The sequence below is a fragment of the Ochotona princeps genome, chromosome 9 (genome assembly GCF_030435755.1).
Source record: "Ochotona princeps isolate mOchPri1 chromosome 9, mOchPri1.hap1, whole genome shotgun sequence".
In the NCBI taxonomy this organism is placed as follows: Eukaryota; Metazoa; Chordata; class Mammalia; order Lagomorpha; family Ochotonidae; genus Ochotona; species Ochotona princeps.
Genome location: NC_080840.1, coordinates 33,828,689 through 33,848,059, shown reverse-complemented (window position 1 = coordinate 33,848,059; position 19,371 = coordinate 33,828,689). Strand labels below are relative to the sequence as shown.

The 19,371-nt window shown below is 40.9% G+C and overlaps 1 protein-coding gene across 1 annotated transcript in view; it reads right to left on the bottom strand.

Annotated features, from left to right (window-relative positions):
- Nucleotides 1–19,371, bottom strand: part of STK3 (serine/threonine kinase 3) — a 285,278-nt gene that overhangs the window by 95,264 nt on the left and 170,643 nt on the right. The window contains exon 8 of the mRNA XM_004580628.3: nt 16,751–16,876. Coding sequence (XP_004580685.1) covers nt 16,751–16,876 — 126 coding nt within the window. The remainder of the gene's footprint in view (nt 1–16,750; nt 16,877–19,371) is intronic.

Here is a 19,371-nt window from a genome sequence, read left to right as displayed (position 1 = left end):
AAATCTGATTCATATTATCTCAATAAGATTTTTTTTTTTCAGTGATCCAACAGCTAAACAAGCTCTGGGTTATATTAGCCCAGTAACTGGACAAGGACCAAAGCAGGTTCTGAGTTTAAAATGAATCCTGCAAGACACTCTGGGTTAAAAATAAATGCAGAAGCAAAGCCTGGAAACACAGATTTCCCATTCTGCTGGAAAGACATCTTTGAAATCATCAAAAGGGGAGAAAAGGATGAGGCAAAATCTTATTGAAAACAACTTGGGTATCAAAATATCCCATCAAAGACTTTCTGTCATATTCTACAAGGCAGTCCCCAGGAGTACCATAACAAAGCAGGAACTGCCCAAATGAGTCCTCTAAATTGGCGCAAATTCTAAAACTGATTCAGCAAGCCAAAGATAACCAAGATGAGCTGCAAACAAAAACAAGAGGCTGCAAAGCAGCAACCTTGACATCAGAGATACAATGTTAAGGCAAGCAAACTATCAATTAGATATGGCTCATTATGTCACAATTGTTCTCATATGGTGGGACAGGAGGGTAAATGCTCCAAGACCACACCTTCGTGCCACTACCTAAAGAAAACTGCTTTATAAAAGACCCTGTGGTTCAGAAAAAGACAGCAGGCATTTATTTTTTACCAACTATGAATTAGGTATGACTTGCCTCATTGCCCTAGCTGTTTGCGATGCTACCTTACCGAAGTCTTCTCCCTGTTCAGATCACTTTTCCAGCCTGTCCAGAATAAAGCAGAATTAAACAGACCTTGTTCGAGCTTATTTATGGAAACTCTTCATTACAATCGCTGACATGCTGGAGCATTCTATGGATTGATTTACAAAGACATTATACTGAATGCCATCCTATTAACATGCTCAATTTCTGAAAGCATAATTTGGAATCCCCCAAAATGATAGATGGCAAGCACTTCCACTATGATGGAAAATAAAACATAAGTTATCAGCCTTAAAAAATGCTTTCAAAATTACAGTAAAAGCACACTTACAGATAAGCTCATTAAGACAAACCACACGGGAAAGGGGACACCAAAGCTGGATATTGTGGAAGTTAGAATTTTACCACAAATCAGTCAACCAAGGAAAAAGGTAAAGTCATGACCACAGGTGCAAGGGCTGGAGGAAACAAAACAAGTCAGGAAGTTGCTGGGAGATATGGTCCATCAAAATAAGGAAACAAAGCAGGAAAGAGAAAGACAAGATCCAGGACAAGGGACCCACTACAGAAGAAAGCAAAGAAGACCTAGGGGAGATGTTGAGGGGATGTTGTGGGACGGGGTGCTCAGGCCAGAGCAGAGGAAGGTGGAGAGAGGACAGACAGGGAGGCCTGCACAGCACTGGCAGACTGTCTGGGCATGTCAACAGAACTTACGGTGTCTGAAGAAATCCAAGAATGAACATCTGAGATCAAGTCAACAGACAGCAAGCAATGACAGTACCAAAAGCAGAGGCCATTGTTAGTATCAGAAAACACAATGACAGAACACGCAATCATAAACAAAACTGAGTACTTCTATAGTCCCAACTATGTAAACACCGAGAAGGGTAAAGATTCATTTTTTTTTTTTTTTTTTTAATTTGAGAGGCAAATTTACAAAGAGAAAAGAAGAGACAAAAGGAAAAAGACATCTACCTTCTGTTGTTTCCTTCCCAAACGGCCCAATGGCTGGAGCTAGGCTGATCTAAATCCTCCAGCCAGCAGCTTCTTTTGGGTCTCCCACATGGGTGTAGAGGCCCAAGTGCTTGGCCCATCTCCCACTGCTTTCCCTGGCACAGTAGCAGAGAGCTGGATCAGAAGTGGAGCAGCCAGGACTTGAATTGGTACCCATATGGGATGCCAACACCACAGGTGGAGGCTTAACTTACTGTCCCACAGTGCAGACACTGAAGGGCTTTTTAAAATTGTGATTCGATTTATACAGTATAAGTAAGAACTAGCAAGTAACCAATTCTTCCAAAGGATTTTAATTTATACTGAATAATTTTACTTCAAATATAAATATTCTCTACTAAATCTAATTTGCTGTTTAAGAGGTAAAGGAATAAAAATAAGTAAGAAATGTTCTTCACTAGTTTTCCTTGAAAACAAATTGTTTTTCAATGCTAAAGCTAGGTTTATATATTAAAAGAAAACTACCAATCTTCAAAACACATATGACTACTGAATGCTAAAATGCTTAAAAAGAAAATTTGAGCATCTGTGGCTTCCAGCCTGATCAGTTGCTTTATTCTGGTAGCCTGTGATAGTAAAATCATCAGCAGCTACCAGCACATTAGAATTCAAAACCAAAAACAATCAAAACAACAAAACAAAAGCCAAAAAAAAAATCTGGTCAAAATAATATATAATATGGTAGTAGCAGTAGCACAAATAGTATCACTAAAAGTTCAACTTTCTGGAACATACTACCAGTTTATGCAAAACACTGCTCCAAAGGCTTAAACAAATACGTTGTATCAGTATTACCATATCCCCATAACAACTCTATTTACAGAAGCAGAGCGATTAAGCAACCAGCCCAAGGACTTAGCATTATTTGGAAACAGAATCAGGATTCAAGTTCAAACAGTCTGCTCTTAGGTAATTCTACCTCCTATTTAACCAACTAGGTGCATTGGAGGCTTCTGAACTGACTAAGGCTGATTCTGGTAGAGGCAGTTCTTGCTCTAGTTGAAAAGTTGACTGTTCTGCAGTTCCCTATTCTGTGGAAGCAGGAAAGAGGGAGAGATCTGAATAATGTTCACCAGGACACCAGCTGCAGGGAAAAAAGATTTCCACAGTACGCCAGCATTTCTCCTACACCATGGTGAGAATGACTCCTTCAGTGAATTATCCAAGCAGAAAGAACCCCAAAAGCTTAGAATTCAGATCATACAAGATGTCATCAGAAAGTCCTCAACATTGTTTTAAAATAAAGATTTATTTATTTATGTATTTGAAAGTCAGTTACATACAGAGAGGAAGAGACACACAGAGAGAGCTTTCACCTGCTGGTTCATGTCCCAACTGGATGAAAAGCTATCATCTGTCAATGGTACATTCTATGTCTGATCTTACAAATTCAGCTTATAATACTATCCATTTCAATTTTAAGGACTCATGCAACGTGCCACATGGGGGTTGTCTGGCTTTATTTCACTTGAAAACAGTAAGTACTACCTCTTCTACAGTGTGTGTGTGTGTGTGTAAACATATTAGGATTTATCTGCTTGACAGGTCAAGTTAGACAGATGGAGGAAGGGAGAAAGGGACAATAGGAGGGACAAAGAGAGAAAAAAGGAGATGGAGAGAGAGAGAGAGAGAGAGAGAGAGAGAGAGATATCTTCCAATTAGTATTTCACTCCTCAGATGGCTCTAACAGCCTGGTACCCCACATAAGTGTTGAGGGCCCAAGGACTTGAGTCATCTTCCACTGCTTTCTCAGATCCACTAGCAGGGAGCTGGATCAGAAGTGGACCAGCCAGAACTCAAACTGGGACTCATATGAGATGCTGGAATTGCAGACAGCACCTTAGTGTTAGCTCCCTGTACAAATATTTAAACACCTATTCTACTGCTCATATAATACTTCAATAAATAATAACAATAAATTTAAAACTGGTCTTAAAAATTAATCAAAGAATAAGCTCTTGAACTAATTACAGGGGCCAGCATCACGGCACAGCAAGCTAAACCTCCACTCTCAGCACCAGCATCCCTTATGGATACAAGTTTGAGTCCCGTCTGCTCCACTTCCAATCCAGCTTCATGGCCTGGGAAAGCAGTGGAGGATGATTCAAGTGCTTGGCCCATGCACTACTGTGGGAGATTTGGAAGAAGCTTCTGAGTCCTGGCACAAGAACATCTCTGCCATGGCCACTGTGACATTTAGCGAGTGAACCAGTGAATGGAAGATCTCTCTTTCTTTTGCTATGAGTCTGCCTTTCAAATGAAAAGAAATAGATAAAAATATATAACTATTTTTTTTAAATGAACTAATGAGAATGAAGACTGCTTGTTGAATAAATAAAAACTACCAAAGTACAAGTTTATACCTTAAATGATACAGATAAGTTCTATAATTGCAAACTAGAAAAAATCCTGTGTGTCTATAATTTACATATACAACTATATCACACTTTCTGGTGATCTGATCCAAAAGGAAAATACTTGACTTTTATGAAAAAAAAAGAATATCACTTTTATGACATAAGCTGGCTTTCTACTAAATATCACATGGATAGCTCTTTTGAGAAATTATCTACTTTATTTTTATACTGTGTATGTACAGTAAGTCAACTTTCATTAGCATGCCAAAGGAATAAACAGTGTGAATGGGTAAACTATGTAATCTGTCTTCTGATTTTTCAATGCAGTCAGATGTTGCTGAGAAAACATGATTATGGATTTAACAACATGCTAAGCACAGGGACTGACACAATAGCCTAGTGGCTAAATCCTTGCCTTGCAGGCACCAAGGTCCCGTACAGGTGCTGGTTCATGTCCCGGCTGCTCCACTTGTCATCTACCAGCCCCCTGCTTGTGGCTGAAGAAAGGAGTAGAGGGTGGCCCAAAGCCTGGGACCCTGCACCCATGTGGGAGATCTGCAAGAAGCTCCTGGCTCCTGGCTTTGGGTCAGCTCAGTGAAAGTGGGGGAGACCACTGTTTGAAAGATTTTTTTTTTTCTTCCTCTTATATCTGGGAGAAGGGAGAGATGGAGGAGAGCCACTCCTAGCCTCCTAACTGCCTCACTATCTGGGAATGGGAAACGGCCACCCACTGTCTTCTCAGTCTCTGATGTGCGGCATGCTCTGAGGGTTTTGCTCAAGTGGTTTCAATAGTTCTGAAATGCTGTCAATCTTTCCAATTGAATCCTTCCAAAGTCCATTGGTTGACTTAGTTCACCTTAGAATCTCCATTTGCCCAGATATTTGCTGCCAATGCTTGGATGGTACTTTTTTTTTTTTTTGCTGTCCTCTTCCTCTGCTACGGTACCCAATGTACTCTGCAGGCTTCAATGCAATGCCATATCCTCCATGTGAATCCAGATATTCATCCACTGCTCCAACTTAGCTACTGAGGAGGCTCAGCACTGACACATGCACGCCACAGTCAGACCACCAATCCCGCGATTCTCCCCATGGCTGGAGTTCAGAGTCAAGCAGTTTCAAAGAGACCTCATCTGAAGTGATCCCAGATATGATTCTAGTGTGTAGTGGCCAGTATGGGGTTTGGCTCAGGAACTGTCACCCACATCAATCTACACACACACTGGTAGTTGCAATTGCTGGGTCAGTTCTCTCTCCAGTTCTGTGACTTACATAAATCAATGGATACTGCAACCCAGCCCAACCATGCCCACCAAACACTCAGCCTTCATGTACACCAGCGGGAGCTGCAGCCTAGTTGGAGTAACTTCCAATAACCCCCAATAAGTCCACTCCAGCCCTGGTTCCTCTGCTTACCAGTATGTGCCACAGACTGGTCCAGTCTGTCCCACATCCCATTGAGCTCTCTTACACATCAATGGGCACTGAAACCTAGTTCATCCCAGACGACCTTACTATCAGCCCACTCTTCATTTTAGTGGTGCCACTGTCTGTCTAGCTCCCAGCTGTCTGGGCCCGCTCCCAGCTCACCTGTGGGAGTTGCAACCCATCAGAGAGGTGGCCACAGTTTCTCCCAGTCCCAGATCTCACACCTCTCCACATGGTTTTGCAGTCTAGCTTGACAGGATTTGCTCCCAATCCCAGCACTTACCAGCTGACGCTGTGGGAAAGCCCAACCACCCTGCTTTTAATCTGGACTATGCATATACCAGTGGGTACAGCTGGTTAGCTCAGACTCGCACTCCCCATAACCCAGTTCACACGCTGTAACCCTAGCTGGTCTGGTGTGCCCCCAACCCCAGTTCTCAATCTCACCAGTGGGAGCAGTGGCCCAGCAGGGGAGCCCCCCAGAGCCTTCCTTGTACCCCCACACAAGGTCTTACATGCGCTGATAGATGCTGCAGCCCAGTCTGGCATGGTCTGCCTCATTTAAACATTTGCCGATGGGTGCTATAGCCTAGCGCAACCCAGTCTGCCCACAGTTCCAGCTCACGGTGGTAGATGCTGTAAGCTAGCTCAGCCCAGCTGGCCCCCCAACTCCAGCCCTAATGAGAACTAACTGGTGTTGTAGCCTGACCCAGTCTGTCCTGTACCACGTCCTGGTTCTTGAATCTGCCAGTGGGTGCTATAAACTGGCCCAACCTGGCCCACCTCCAGGCCTGAGCCACATGTATGCTATCAGGTATTGTAACCTGGCCTGTTCTTGTGGTTACATGCAGGGACTACACCCTGACAGAGGAGTTCCCCAAGCTCCTCTATCAGATCCTCTCCCAGTGCCAGATCTTGCACATACCCATGAGTCCTCAGACCAGAATGGCTTAATCCATCTCCTGTCCTGTCAGGAACAGACACCTTGTCCATTTGGCCCACAACCGTTGAAATTCTTACTGTTGGGTGCTATAGCCCAGCCACACCTGGTCCACACCCAGACACAGTTCTCACATGTTTTAGCTGGTGCCAATTCCTAGCCCAGCCCATCCTATACCCACCCTGGCTCTCATGTGCACCAGCAGGTGCTGGAGTCTAGCCCAGTCTAGCACATCCAAGACCCGGTACACACTCATGCCAAGGGACACTGCAGTCATGTCCAGTCCAGATCGCTGCCCCCATTCTGGCTCTCATGCTCACCAGTGGGAATCACAACCCAGCCTGGGCGTCCCCTTAGCTCCCCAACCAGGCCTATTCCCAACCACAGATGTGTGTGCCAGTGGTTGCTCTAACCCAGCTCAGCATATCCCATCCCTGTCTTGGCCTTTGCCTTGAATGTTGCAGCCTGACCTGTTCTGGCCTGCCTCCAGTCCCAACTCTCACTGGTAGGTACTGCAGCCTAGCCCTGCCAAGTCAGCTCTCATCCCTGATTCCTGCAAACTGTTAGGTGTAATAGCCTAGCCTGGCATTACCTGTACTCCAGCCTGGTTCCTGCACATGCCAGTGAACTAAAGTTGCTCCAGTCCTGATCAGTCTAAACCCTTCCACAACCAACCCACATACCTGCCAACAAGTAGAGCTACCTTGCCCTGCCTGACCAATACCCAGGGCTGAATCACATGTTCACCAGCAGGAGCTACAACCCACCAGGGACATTACCCAATTTCTCCAACCAGGCCCATTCCCAGACCCAGATCTCACATGTGCTGACTGGTGCTAGGCCCTTACCAAGCATATTCTGCCCACTCCATGCCAGCCTTTGTATGAGCTGGTGGATATTGTAGCCCAGCCTGTCCCACACCCTATTCTTGGGTGCACCTGTGGGTGCTATAGGCTGGACCAGCCTGGCCTGTTTCCAACCCCAGTATCCATGAGTGTCAGTGGGCTCCTTGGTTGAGTCTAATTCAGCCCATCACCAACCGCAGCTCTTAAGCAAATAAGCATAAGTTGTGGTTTCACAGGGGTGGGCCCACATATCCCCCACATAATCTGCCCCCAGACCTTGTTCTCTCGCATGCTGGTTAGTGTCATGGCCCAGCCTAATGTGACCCATCCATTATTCCAACTGTCACTAGTGAGCACTGTGATCTGGCTATGCCAGATACGGTCTCCAGCCCTAGCTTTTGTGTGCACCAGTGGGTGGTTTTGAGCCATGCTATCTAGCTCAACTCAGGTCTCCTACTTGGACAGGTGCATCAGTCTGACCCAGAAAGGTCTTTTGGCTTTCCCCTCCAAACCACTCAGTCTCAGACCCTTGCTTAGCTGCAAATACAGTAGCCTTGTCAGTGGAAATCCCCCAGAAGTCATTCCTCACCTGCAACATACTATCTCAGTAGTCCTTCTTCCCACACCTTTCTATACTCCCACATACCCGCTTTCCTAAGCAGATCATAGTCCCTATGCCTGGGAGCACATGGGTTTCCCAGCCCAGGCTTTCTAAGCCCAGTTTTCTGGTGAGGTAGCATGTTGGCCTGGAGCTCTGCCTGCCCACCAGAGACCCAAGATTATAGAAAGGTTCCCTGACCTGGTCCTCTGGTACTCTCCACTTGCTTGGGACACAAGTGCATGAGACCTCAGGTATGGCCCACAGGCACCCACGCTACCCTGGGACCTCACCCTCCCCCCCGCACCCATGCTAGGTATCAAAACATGAGCATGATCTCAGGCCTATCACAGCTCCTAGTGTGATGCTACTGGCAACTCCAGCTTGTCAAATGCCAAAGGAAGCCACTGGTGGCTCCAGCTCTGCAAAGGCCTATTGATATTTCTAATAATTTCAATAAATCTTTCTTCTGGAGTTTCTTTTTGTATGTGTATAGAAGTAAAAATGCTTGCATGCCAAAGAACTGAGATTGGTCAGAATTCTGCTGATGATCAGAGGCATATCTTTGTTAAACTTCGCAGCTCCGGGGTGGAGGAGTTAACTAATAAAAGCATAGATTGAGGAGGAGGGCAGACACTGCTATCAGAGACAGTTTGATTTTATTTGGAGATCCAAGAACAACGGCATATAAACAAACAAGCAAAAAAGACCTAAAGGAGTACCTCAGTCAAACAAAGGGGTTTCTTAGAAGCTGAGTGGTCTTCAGTAATGTCAGAAACTGTCCAAGGTTACAGAAGTTATGATCTCAACCGTCTCTCTGAGTGTGGCCTGTTCTCATGGCGTAAAGTGGAATGGGATTTCTGAGAGAGTCGCAGGCTTTTTTGGCAAAAAGACCAGCAGTGAGGACTGAGTAGGATGGAGGTGCACAACAGGAAAAGAGGAGTTTAGATCCCCAAACTTCTAGACAGGAAATGGGTTGAGAAAACTATTTAACTCAAAATACAGCTACCTTTCATGGAAAGAGGTAGGAACATTCAGGCAGGCAGAACCAAGAACCCAGAGATAAGGAAAAGAGCCATGAATAATTATCACCAGGCCAGGATTAGAACCAAGTTCTAGTCAACAAACTTCTAATACTTCTTTGTCTGTATACTCTTGTATACCTTATCTCTTCCTCTCTGAATGGAATTCTCTATGTTAATATAATCCCACGCATGGCGAACCAGGATGCACCGTACATGTGGGGTGAAGACCTTTTACCCTTTATTTCACAGATCTTCACATTGAGCACAATAGGGTTAAAGGAACCTCATCTTTATTTGAAAGTGATTTAGTAGTTTTTCCCGGTTTCCTTCCTTTAGACCCAAGGCTACTGCAGGATCCTGCTCAGTGAGCTCAGAGCTTGTACATTCACTCACCTCCCTCCCAGCTTTTATACCAAGTACTCCTTGTTTCAGGAACCATCCCATCACCATCTTCTTAGCTCTACTGTTACGCCTCTCCTAGACCACGAAGACCACTTGTCACCAATTTCTAGAATCTACCTTCACGTAAGAAGGGTAAGGCATCAGTTTGAGAAAAGGCCTGTTCACAGTATCAAGAATTCATCTAACACTGAAGAAAGTATAAATACCAAATTTATGACCAGGCTTGGATGGAAGAATGGTGGAATCAGTGATGCTTAATGAAAAGTTTACGGGATGGAGACAGTGCCCCGCACCCACCCCCCAAAGTCAGCAGCTTGTAAAGGTGTCACTCTCTGGAAGAGCATTGAGAAGCCTGCAGTGGCAGGCCATTCACATTAATCTGTAAGGACAAGATTTCGCTTACATGTGCCCTAATCAAAAAGGATCAATCAGTAACAGCAAAAGCAATAGCCAACATTATAGATATCTCAATTGGTTCAGCTTTCAAAAATTCTGACTGTAAAATGAAAAGTGAGCAAGCTTTCTGTTCCATGGGTTCCTAGACTGCTGCGTCCAGATCAGCTGGAAAAATAAACCCAGATGCCCATCCCAAGAGGAGTGGGTGGATAAAGAAACTATGACACATCTACTCCATGGAATACTATTCAGCCATTAAAAAGAATGAAACACTAGCACTTGCAACTATATGGTCCCAGCTAGAGACCATTATGTTCAGTGAAATAAATCAATCCCAAAAGGACAAACAGCATATGTTCTCTCTGATACAAGGAAGTCTTCCTGTAAATTGTAGGACCAATAACCCTTTTCATACCATTTTTACTGCATCCCATGTGTTTTGATATTTTTGTTTTTACTTTCATCTCTTCCAAATAGTTTCTTTTCTCTTATCGAATTCATTACTGGCTCATGGATCGCACAGTGGCATCATTTTACCTAAGAGGCTTTTATCTTTTCTTTTTCATTTCTTCATCCATGCCTTGGTAATTCAGTGGCACGTTTTTCAACTCCATGGTACTGTAAATTTTTGTTTAAACTCCATTCCTATTGTTAACTTTGTTTTGTGGCTTCCCATTTAAGGGAATGTATAGTGATGGTGTAATAGAAACTATCATACCCAGATATGAAGACACAGGTCTGGCGCAGTAGCTTAGCAGCTAAAGTCCTCACCTTGCACACACCAAGATCCCATATGGGTACAGGTTCTACTCCCAGCAGCCCTACTTCCCATCCAGCTCCCTGTTGGTGGCCTGGGAAAGCAGTAGAAGACAGCCCAAAGCCTTGGGACCCTGCACTTCTGTGGGAGACCCAGAAGAGGCTCTGGGCTCTTGGCTTTGGATCGGCTCAGCTCAGACCATTGCGGCCACTTGTGGAGTGTACCAGCAGATGGAAGATCTTCCTTTCTGTCTCTCCTCCTCTCTGTATATCTGACTTTTCAATAAAAATAAAACAAATCTTTAAAAAAAAGCAGATGTGAAAATACAATGCAGTATGCATCTCTATTCCCAAATCAAAATGGACTCTCAATGAAACTGTTGGACATATCGAGACAATGGGATGCCGGACTGTCTGACATTGTCGGCAGCAGCAATGTCAGGAAACAGTTAAATAACAGATTGAGGGACTCATGACTGCTTATGAAGGACTATACTATTATAATAGTATGGGAAAATCAGTCAGGGGGTGGGAACTTGGGGAGGGGGATAGGGAAATCCCAGAACCTATGAAACTGTAGCATAAAATTCAAAATTAAAAAAAAATAGATATTTATTGACTTTGTGTTCGGGAGGTAGGGGGAACAACAGAATGTTATTCAGAGCTGGAGCGGAAAACCACTGAGGAAAGCCACATCCAAGAGGCCCTCAGCTGCTGTTCGTGCCTCCGGCCAAGCAAGTGCAGCTTCACCGCTCCTGATCTGCTTCCTTCTGACTTGGTTTGGTTTCCTGGACCAAGTCTTAAGTCCATTTTTCTTCAATTAAACATATAAAAAGACTGTATTCATTCAGTTAAATTCCTAGTACCCTTAGCTCTTCAAGAATTCTCTAGATGACTGTTATTATCCCCTACAACAGACACTTGATGTTGATGGGCTTATGTTGAAAATAAAGCTTACTTTTTTTTTTTAAGTGATTTAGAAGCTGATTTGGAGTTATTGCTATAATTGGATAATACTTGGGGTGGGATGTGGCAGCTCTTAAAAGTTCTTAAAAGAAAATACACTGTGCATGAACAGGAATGTAAATAATTTGCAATCAAAGGACAGTCTTGTGGGTACTAAGTCACAGCCATAACTTCTTTTACAATTCTCTCTTTGAAAGGTACTACCTAGGAGCCAGGACCATGTAATCCTGCTCCCGCGGAACCAGCATGCCATATGGGGCATTCAAGTCCCAGCTGTCCCACTTCCTATCCAGCTCCCTCCCTGCTTGGCGTCTAGAGGAGCAGCCAAGGATGGCTCAAGTCTGCAGGGCCCTATAACTTCACGTGAGAGGCTTGGAGTGAAATCATGGCTTCAGATCAGCTCAGCATTGTTGTAGCAGCCATTTGGGGCAGTGAACCAAACGATGGAAGATCTCTCTGCCTTTCAATCTCTAAATCTGCCTTTTTAAATAAAAACAGATCTTTAAAAAATGCTGCTTAATTCCCAAATAAATGAATGTGGATCAGAATTAATGATTTTTTCACCTTTTTAACTGATGCAAATTTCACAGACAATATTAGCCATTTCAAAGTACACATTGGAGTAGCATGTAGTAACATTTAAAACATGGCACCATCACCTCTATCACTATGAATATATTTTAATAATCCTACGAGAAGATAGCATCTCCCTCCTTAGCCATCATTAGCTGTTTCGTTTTTGACAACCACCAATCTGACTTCTGTCACCGTGCACTGACCTACTCATGATATAACAGGAACCATTTTTGCTTGGCTCTTTAACTCAACAGAATGTTTTCAAGGGTTGTCCATACTGTGCATATGGCAATACTTCATTCTTTTTTCATACAACTGTAGAGTCCTTCATTATACTCACACATCATAATTTTTCTCTTCCTGAGTGGATGCACATTTGGGTTCTATCTTTTTGCCATTTTGAATAGTGATCTATGAACATCTGCGTACAAATACTTGTTTGAGTACCTATTTTCAGTTCTTTTGAGTGCGACTACTGACATACAGAGTGAGTCTGTGTTGAACTTTCTGAGGAACTTCCAAACTGTTTTCCACAGCATTAGCACCATTTCATATTCTATTGCTAACGTATGAAGTCTCCAATTCTGTTGTATCTCCACAAACACTCGTGATCTTGTGTTTTTAGTGTGTAAGAGGATACCTACTGGGTTTGAAGTGGTATCTCACTTAATCTGGGCTTGCATTTCCCTAGTAACCAATGAGGTTGGGTGTCATTTTACGTGTTTGTTGGTCATTTGTATGTCTTTGGAGAAATGTCTAACAAAGTCTTCCGCTTAATTTTCACCTATGTTGCTTGTTTTCTATCAGTGTGACTTAAAAATATGCGCTCTCATTTTATCTCTTTTTGTTTCTTGATAATATCCTTTGATTCCTACAGGTTTTTAATACTTTTATGACATCCAATTTATTTTCTTTTGTTACTCATGCTTGAGTATCATATCTAGGAATCCACAGACTCCAAGTCATAATATTTGACCCTTTTATATCTTTTAAGAGAGTTAAAGTTTTAGGTTTTATATTTAAGTCACCAAGCCATCTAATTAGACCATGCATGAAAATGTCATCGTATATGACGAGAAGCAATTCTCTTTTTACTGGCAGCTGTCCAGTTGTCTCCACACTACTAGTTGAAGAGACCATTCATTTCCCATTGAATGGTTTCAGCAACTTTGCAGAAAATCAACGGAGACTTAGCAATGGCAAGTTTCATCTTCTATCCATTGGCCTTCCTATGGTTCTTACAACATTGATTTGACTACTTCAGTTTTGCATAAAGTTTTTATTCTGTTCTTCGCTTTCAATATGTTTGGCTATCTGTGGCTTCTTACAATTCCAAAAGAATTGGAGGACTGGCTTTCTCCCTTCTATAAAGAGGACCAAGAAAATTTTGACAGAAACTATTAATTTGTGTATTGCTTTGAGGATTACTACCATCTTAATATTAATTTTTTCAATCCTTGAACACCTATTTTTCTCTTTAGGTTTTCTTCAATTTCTTTCAATTGAATTTTCTACTTTTCACTGTACAAGTCTTTCATTTCCTTCATTCAATTTATTCTTCTATATTTCACCTTTTAATAGTAATATAAAAATTATTTTTCATAACTTCACTTTCATATTCCTCAATGCTGATACATAGAAACAGCATTGGGTTTTGTGCATTGTTCTTGTACACTGAAATTATGGTGAATTTGTTTTTACCTCTAGTAAATTTATATGTTGACAGATTTTACGCAGGAAGCTGCTATACCTCAATAGAAACAAAAGCCAAGCTTCTGTCCTGGTCTGTTAGAGAGTTAGCAGATAAATCAAAGTGCGAACGCAAAAGCCCTGAGTGTCCCTATCCCAACACCAGCAAGCTATCCCAGGAAAACTGCAATGCTGCCAGCTAGGAAATGGAGATGGGAGACATTCTGACTCAAATCTAGCAGGTCCTTTCTTCACTAAACCTTCCTTTTTTTGCCTAAGTTTTTTTTTTTTTTAATTAGATTCTAGAGTTTTTAAAAAGTTGCTTTGTCAGTTTTTGCCAACTTACTGTGTCTTTTGTAGAGGTACCAATTCTTGAAACTCCCTGCACTAATGTGGCAGATTTAACCACATGTAACTCCTGAATCTACATCATAAAAGACAGCAAGATTTCCTTCTTATTCTCCCTCTTGCATCACTCACCCAGGAAGTCAGCTTAGCTGCCTTGTCCTGAAGAGGCAACCCTATGAAGAGGTTAATATGGCAAGGAACAAAGGCAACCTTCCAATAGTCAGGTGAATGAACCATCTTTGAAGTGGGGCCCTTAGGCCCTTGTCAAACCTTCAGATCACAGCAGCTCCAATCAACTTCATGAAACCCTGAGCAAGAAGCACCCAAGTAAGCCACTCCTAAAATACTGATCTACTGATAAAATGAGATAAGAATATTTTAAGAGTCTAAAGTTCACGGTACACAATATTATGAGCTGAGACTCAGAAGAGAACCTAGGCATTTCATGAGTACTGGGTTGAAGAAGAGTATTTCAGCAAAGAGAATGGGTAAAATATGGAGCAGCCGACACAGTGTCCTATTCAACAAAAAGGGGAAATTTGTCTATAAGCCAGCATAGGATGGTACTGACAAGTCAAGCAATCAGGCGTCCACCAAGAGCTGATGGCCATTCACTGGTCCAGCCCTCGCCAGAAATGCACATATGCTGAAGGAAAGGCAATGAGTAGAATTACAGGGGAGCAGAAGTAGGTTTGCTGACAACACAACATTATCATAAATGACGTAACTATGATAAATTAACGGTGTTTACTTTTAGAGGGTAGTAAATACTTTACTGAAAAATGAGCAGCAAAGGATTAATGAAAGAGCAGGAAGCTTGAAAATAAAAAATCCAATTTTTGTCTTGATTCCTTACTAGCATGGTGAACTGTGGCAACTCATCTATCTCAAAAACAAAAATGGGATAATAATAATAAGACTAATAGTACTTTTATAAGGTTCAAATAAAATATGACAAAGTACTTTTAAACTCACAAAAACTTCATAAAAAATGAGCATTTAACTGATAGAAATCAGAAAATGTACCTATATCAACAGGAACCCAGAGCAGGAATTATAAAAACCCAAGAGCAAAAAAACAAGATTTACAGATCTCAATTAATTTATTTACCTTGATAGAACTAATACACAGCCGTGAGGTAATGAAAAAGCAACTTTAGGGGATAATATTTAAAATATGGAATGATGGGGTCCAGCATGGTAGCCTAGTGGTTAAACTCCTTGCTTTACATCTGCCAGGATCCCATATGAGTGCCGGTTCTAAGCCCGGAGGCTCTGCTTCCCCTCTAGCTCCCTGCTTGTGGCCTGGGAAAGCAATCAAGTATGGTCCAAAGCCTTGGGACCCTGTTCCAACGCGGGAGACCCAGAAGAAGCTCCTGGATCTTGGCTCCAAATTGACTCAGTTCCACCCGTTGCAGCCACTTAGGGAATAAATCAGCAGATGGAAGATCTTTCTCTCTGTATCTCCTTCACCCTGTAAATCTGACTTTTTTATTTTACAGAAAAAATTGTGAATGATTAACTCATTAGTGAAAGATTTTATATCTAGCCCAAAGCTTCTGTCTCACTTGGAAATACACCATGATTATCAATAAATAGTTCATGTAGCTACACATCTAGACAAATGACAGGAATCAGAGCTGCAAGAGATACCCTTCTTTTTCTCCTGGGCTACCAAATGACACAAAATTTAATAACTAATGAAGGGTAAAGAATTTCAAAAACATTCCCAATTGGATGATGAGTCTCTGAAACTAAAACTAAATTTAAATGGACAAAATACTGCAATTTCTTCTATTTGTGCATATCAGAAACGATGAAAAAAGTAAACTTCTCAAGTATAATATTAGATGGTGTTATACAAATAATTATTCTTTGATATCCAATATCAAAGAAGATTCATCACTACATCTTTACCCAGGAAAAAAAAAAAGCTTTATGAAATACAAAGGAAAAAACATTAGGAAAGAACAGAGGCATTAAACACAACTGTGATACATAAACACAATGATTGTTAATAAACTGCAGTGAAAGATCAACATAAAGCCAGTGGATAATCTGGTTTAATGTGCCATGTCCTTTGATGTCCTCCTGCTCCACCTAAAACCCCCGCCAAGTATTCTACTGTGGTGCTCCTCACCAGCACAGCTGATGACTCTTGCAAGAAAGTTACAGAAGACGTGACACAAAACTCCCCAGACTCCAAACAACAGTTGACAGCTCATGTCAACTACCTACTAACACTGCACAATCCTGCTCTCCTCAAACCAACATTACACCCCACTAACCACTAATCCTTAGGACATCAGAAAAGGATAGCAAAAAAAATTATTTTTCTGGGCCATGAGATGTAATTTTTTTAATCTTTAATTATTGTTATTTTTGATGATTTTTACATGTTGATTCAGGTGAACAGGGTAAAGAACTACAGGGAGATGGGTGAAATCACAATTTCCATAGTCTCTTTTTTTTCTTCCTGTATCTGGGGGAAGGGAGGAGATAAGGAGAGAAGCCACACCCAGCCTCCCAAACGCCTCTGCACCCCGATATGGAGGGCAGCCATTGGATACCAGATGGCAAAATTTTTAACACAGAAAATAAATTCTAATATATAAAAAGAAACATGGCTGTTTTAAAATAAAATAATAAGTGTTTTTAATAGATTTAAAGAAGCAAAATTATAGAAAAAATGATTCATTACAGTCACAACTTTTTCAGGATAATTACGAACCGAATTTTCTTCTTCCTCTTCCAGTTCTCGCTGTTGTTCCTCGTGTCTCTTAGCTTTGATCTCCATGGCTTCTGTAATCAGGTCTCTTAATATTGACACTGGCTTTGCATTCTTAATAAAAGGATGCTACAAAGGGAAGATTCAACGGTAGAAATTAAAATTACTTTTCTGAATTATAGCTAACATATATTCACACAGTATATAATTACAAAACCAAAAATCAAAGGTTTCAGTAACTGCTTTTCTTCTAGAAATAAATATGAAGTTTAAGAAAAGAATATTTCAGATTCTTTAGAAGTAGAGATTTTTTTCAATTCATTTGTTTTCTAAAAACCTTACAACAAACACACTTGGAAATACACCATGATTATCAATAATATGCAAGGAATTGCATATTAAATAGTAACAATTTAAAAAAACTGTGAAATAAATCACAAAATAAACATTTTTTTGTACAGAGCTAAAATTTTAATCTTAATAAGCAGTCAAAATCAATTGTCAAAAGAAATACAATTAATTCATTACCTCTTTAATCTGTTCTTCTAATTTTTGTGTCTTGAGTAATCTTTTTCAGTGAGTACAGAAAAGTCTTTCAAAATATGTATGTTCTCATTTATATACTACATAAAAAACAACTTAGCACACCTCTTTTTATATAATATAGCTAAGGTTTCTGTTGTATTAAATATTTGGATAGCAGAAAGGAAGCCAAAAGAATGGACCTTTTTGTTTTTGCTTTGTTTTTGTTTTTTTCAGCTGGGGAGAAGGTTATAATTATAATTTGAGATAAATGACCTTTCTGGGGACAGCAATCTAGCTTCAAAAACATATGTTCCTCCATTAGACTATGGCAGACAGGTCAGATAAAAGCTGCCTATTCTAATAAACATCAACAGCACGCAGAAACATAATCAAAGGAAAAAATCAGTGCTGAAGAAGGAATTATAAACATCTGGAAGAGTCTTTAAAATGGAAAATACATCATTTGAAAAAGTCATAAGGAAGAATTTTACCAGAGTACACAGATAGTAGGATTGATTGTAAAGAACCAATAAGTGTTTTATAACTGCTGTAGATTAATTACTAGATAAGTCAAGTTCTATTAACATATCCGTGTGGTGGACAATCCTGAACATTCACCAAAAAGCAGAGTTGTGACTGGAACTACAGCGGCTTGGTTACCAACCATGGCTTCTTCGCCTCCCTGTCAGCTGGCTGTGTTTGCATGACTAAGCTCCCATCTGTAGAAGGTGAGTGTCAGTATCACACTCCCCTCCATGGTGTGCAAAGCGCTGAGTACACCCCACTTCTTTTGTGCTAAGTTGGAAAACGACAGGTATTTGCGACTAAACGTCATACAATTATAAAAAAGAAAGATGTGCCCTAGAGTATGGCAGGGCAACAAGAAAGTGCTGCTCCTCAGAAAATTGTGGAGACCACTAGTAGAAAGATCACCCCAAATGCAAACAAAATGAAAAAAAAAATCTGATCTTGTCCCTTAGATAATTTATGATTGAAAGATAGATGCATTTTTAACAACTACAATATGACATGCAAATTGCATTCAACATGGTGCAACTCTAAGCCTACATCACTAAGAAATGTAAAAGTAGAAAAAGGAGTTAGATAATCACACACGCCCCTACAGAAGAGATGAATTAATTAACGAAAGAACAGTGTGAACAATGTGGACAAGAAAGCAAAGATGGGAAAGAAGGTCAGGACCCATCAGGCATAACTGCCAAAGCAGAAACACCATTCTGAGACACGGGCTCTGTGAATTCGGATGCAGGGACAGTGAGGCAAGGACAAACGGCCAGGTACATCCCAGGTTCATCCAGCCTGCCGCGACCTTGTTACCAGGAAGTCCAGTATGCGAATTCACTACAACTGCTCTTTGCCATTAGTCTCCACAGTTTAACACTCTGAATCTCAGTATCTTGGTATGTGCCGTGTAATTTACACTTCCATTTTCTTTACACAGCTGCTGCAGACATAACTGTGACAAACAAGAGGACTGGCTACTGAAGCTAAAAGGGCATTTGACGAACAAGTCATTTAAGCACTCTTGATAGTCAAAGATAAATTTTACCAAATATATTGACAGTTTTTAAGCATATTTTAAAGGCTTAAAAAAAGTACCAGAAAAATGTAAAGCAGCATAAAAAGATGGCAATAAGATAGCAAAATTAAAATGTGACAATGTAATAAAAATGGTATTAGCATAGCAATGTAAATAAATGGGTTGAATTTCCACTAATAAAGTGTTGTTTTAGTTAAATACTAAAAGACAAAGGTTCATTTAGTTCATAACATAAATACAATGACATGTTCTCTACATGAAATACACTTTTATAAAATATATCCAATTCATGTTTCTTTAAAAGGCACATGTATAAGAACTTGCATGAAAATTTTAAAATGGGCAATGTAGTACTAGGAAAACATAAAAGGACATTATGAATAACATGATTTTTTAAATCAGAAGACATAGCTCTGAATTGGGCATAATAGTATGGCAGTATAGGCAACAAAAACTAGAGACATGAATGACAAAAAAAATTAAACTAAAAATTATGTTTATGACACTTATACCAGACAAGCTTTCAATAACATGAAGG